Here is a 2,891-nt window from a genome sequence, read left to right on the forward strand (position 1 = left end):
GTCCACTCTCTAACGCTCTGAAATTACCACACTGATAAACCAATCTGCCATCAGATGAATTAACAGATGTATTCAACCCAGTAAGGATTCAGTCTAGTGTGTTGGATTACATCAGTTACTCCCTTCAGTCTAGTGTGTTGGATTACATCAATTACTCCCTTCAGTCTAGTGTGTTGGATTACATCAGTTACTCCCTTCAGTCTAATGTGTTGGATTACATCAGTTATTCTATTCAGTCTAATGTGTTGGATTACATCAGTTATTCTATTCAGTCTAATGTGTTGGATTACATCAGTTATTCTATTCTGTCTAGTTTGTGTCACTGTTGTGTTTCTTGTCTTCTCTGAATGTGTTATATGAATTGTGTCTGGAGTGGGATTACATGGACCCAACTAACTCTCCTCCCTCTGTCCCTTCTCACGCTCTCACTCTTCCCCCTCTCCTCCCCTCTCTCTCAGGGAGTCCCCGTGCCTCAGCGTCAGCTCTCCACTTCCCCTCCTCCTCCATCATCCAGCAGTCCAGTCCCTACTTCACTCACCCCACCATCCGCTACCACCACCACCAGGACCCGCTCAAGGAGTTTGTCCAATTCGTCTGCGCCGACGGCTCGGGGCAGTCCGGGGGACAGGTGAGAGGTCAGGGAGGGTTGGAGGGGACATGGGACACACACAGACTGTTAGGGTTTCACGTCACACAAACGGACTAAGACCGTTGCACTTCCACACGATCCGTTGTACTGGATTGACTCCCTATAGAAAAACGCTGGAATATTCAGCCATGTTATCTTGCTGCTCTGCTGGGATTCTACCACTAGGCCAGGACACAAACCCTTCTTATGGTCCACAATCTCAGATCCCAGATGTATATTTTTCCCTCCCTTTTTAAGTTCTGTATGTCCCAGTCTAACTCCCACATTCTGTCTGTCTTCCTGCTCTAGTGTCCTCCAGTATTTATTTCCATTGTCGTCATGGTTTCTGTGTGTTTGTGTGAGACTGACTGGTGGCTAGCTGGTGCTTCCATCAGCCGTATGTGTGTGTGTCCCTGTCCTGGGTGGTGTGTGTGCTGAGTGCTCACCCTGTCCTGGGTGGTGTGTGTGCTGAGTGCTCACCCTGTCCTGGGTGGTGTGTGTGCTGAGTGCTCACCCTGTCCTGGGTGGTGTGTGTGCTGAGTGCTCACCCTGTCCTGGGTGGTGTGTGTGCTGAGTGCTCACCCTGTCCTGGGTGGTGTGTGTGCTGAGTGCTCACCCTGTCCTGTGTGGTGTCTGCTGTCTCTGCAGCCTAACGGAGGTGGTCACAGCCAGAGCAAAATGCCAGGCTCCTTCCTGCTGCCCCCGCCGCCCCCAGTGGCGCGCCCCGTGCCCCTCCCCATGCCCGATTCTAAACCAATCAACACACCCCCCGACGGCGGCGGACTCAGCTCGCCCGCATCTCCGTGTAAGTGACCCCCCCCCCCGCTCTCGCCCTCACCTCCAACCACTTCGCCCCTCAGACCCCCTGAGATATCTAGAGATATCAAATCCTAAATCAAAATGAGTACATGTAGGTTAACTCTAGGTAGAGAAACCCCACTCCCCAACCAAGGGTAGTTGGTTAGAGTCCCAAACCCAGTCACCACCTCCTCACTCCTGACCAGAGGAGGCTGGTGGGAGGAGTTAAAGGAATTAATTAATGGAACAGAGCCAAAACACTGTTGATTCCATCCTTCCATCCTCCTCCAACTAGCCTCCTCTGATCCTGAGCGCCCTGCAGTCCTCACTGTCCCCTCCCTGGAGCAGTCCTCACTGTCACCTCCCTGGAGCAGTCCTCACTGTCCCCTCCCTGAGCAGTCCTCACTGTCCCCTCCCTGAGCAGTACTCTATCCACTCCTGTAGAGCAGACTGCCACGCCTATGCCAGAGATCATTATCAATCTCTCTCTCTCTCTCTATTCCAACCTAACTTTCCTATTTCTTTCTCTCAGTTCCTCTCTCTTTTCCTCTCTCTCTCCCTCTCTCTCTCTCTCTCTCTCTCTCTCTCTCTCTCTCTCTCTCTCTCTCTCTCTCTGTGTTTCCTGCTAGCACCACAGGAGGCAGTGTAGCTAGGTTTTCTCCCTTCTTCTGGTTGAAGTGTTTGTAGTGGGGGGGGGACCAGTGCCCTGTATTCTGTCCTATAGAGTAGGTCCTAGTGTCTGGCTAACTGCTCTCCTTTAATCAACCCAGACTATGCATGGTCAGTCTATGACAACAGAAGACTAAATTGACCCCTCTCTCATGTCTTGTTTTTCTTTGCTTAATTTGATATACTCATTTATTTCCTTTCTTTTTTCCTTTCATTCTTGTTTTTCTTTGTTAAGGGAACAAAATTAGGGCAGTTGGCGTGGACTCCATAAAACATCACGATGCCCCACTTTACCCATGATGCCCCACTTTACCCACAATTCCCTTGCTTCCTTCCTTCCACATTATATCTCACAACAATAAAAGAAAAAATTGAGAACAAAATAAAAACAACTTGAAAATCACATACATAAACAATAAATATCAATCATCATTAAATATATACCGCTAGGTCTAATTAGGGAAATGGGGGGAGAAAGGAGTGTCGCTCGTGGGGGTGTGCATGCTTTACCTCCGTTGGCTGGCTGGCTTGGTTCCTCTAGGCAGGCAGGGCGAGGTGCGTTGAGAGTCGGGCCGCGGGAGAGGCACACCGAGAGAGAGGGGGCACTGGACGGAGCTGCTTTGGTCACTTCCTGTTATTTTCCTTTGTCTCTTTCGTCGTCCTGTCCTTCCTACTTTCCCACCCCACTTTTATCGTTTATCGCCTATCTGTATCACTTTATTTATATAATATACTTTTATATAAATAAATCTACACCTCTTCTCTCCCTCCTCCACCTCCTTGTCTTTATTTATCT

General features: G+C 49.4%; 1 protein-coding gene across 1 annotated transcript in view; it reads left to right on the plus strand.

Moving 5' to 3' along the window:
- Positions 1-458: 458 nt before the first annotated feature.
- LOC139402005 (nuclear factor 1 X-type-like) overlaps positions 459-2,891 on the plus strand; it is a gene marked incomplete at its 5' end in the record, with an annotated part of 11,177 nt that continues 8,744 nt past the window's right edge. Inside the window, 2 exons of the mRNA XM_071146047.1 lie at positions 459-628; positions 1,277-1,433. Coding sequence (XP_071002148.1) covers positions 459-628; positions 1,277-1,433 — 327 coding nt within the window. The remainder of the gene's footprint in view (positions 629-1,276; positions 1,434-2,891) is intronic.

The sequence above is a fragment of the Oncorhynchus clarkii genome, unplaced genomic scaffold (genome assembly GCF_045791955.1).
Source record: "Oncorhynchus clarkii lewisi isolate Uvic-CL-2024 unplaced genomic scaffold, UVic_Ocla_1.0 unplaced_contig_4448_pilon_pilon, whole genome shotgun sequence".
In the NCBI taxonomy this organism is placed as follows: Eukaryota; Metazoa; Chordata; class Actinopteri; order Salmoniformes; family Salmonidae; genus Oncorhynchus; species Oncorhynchus clarkii.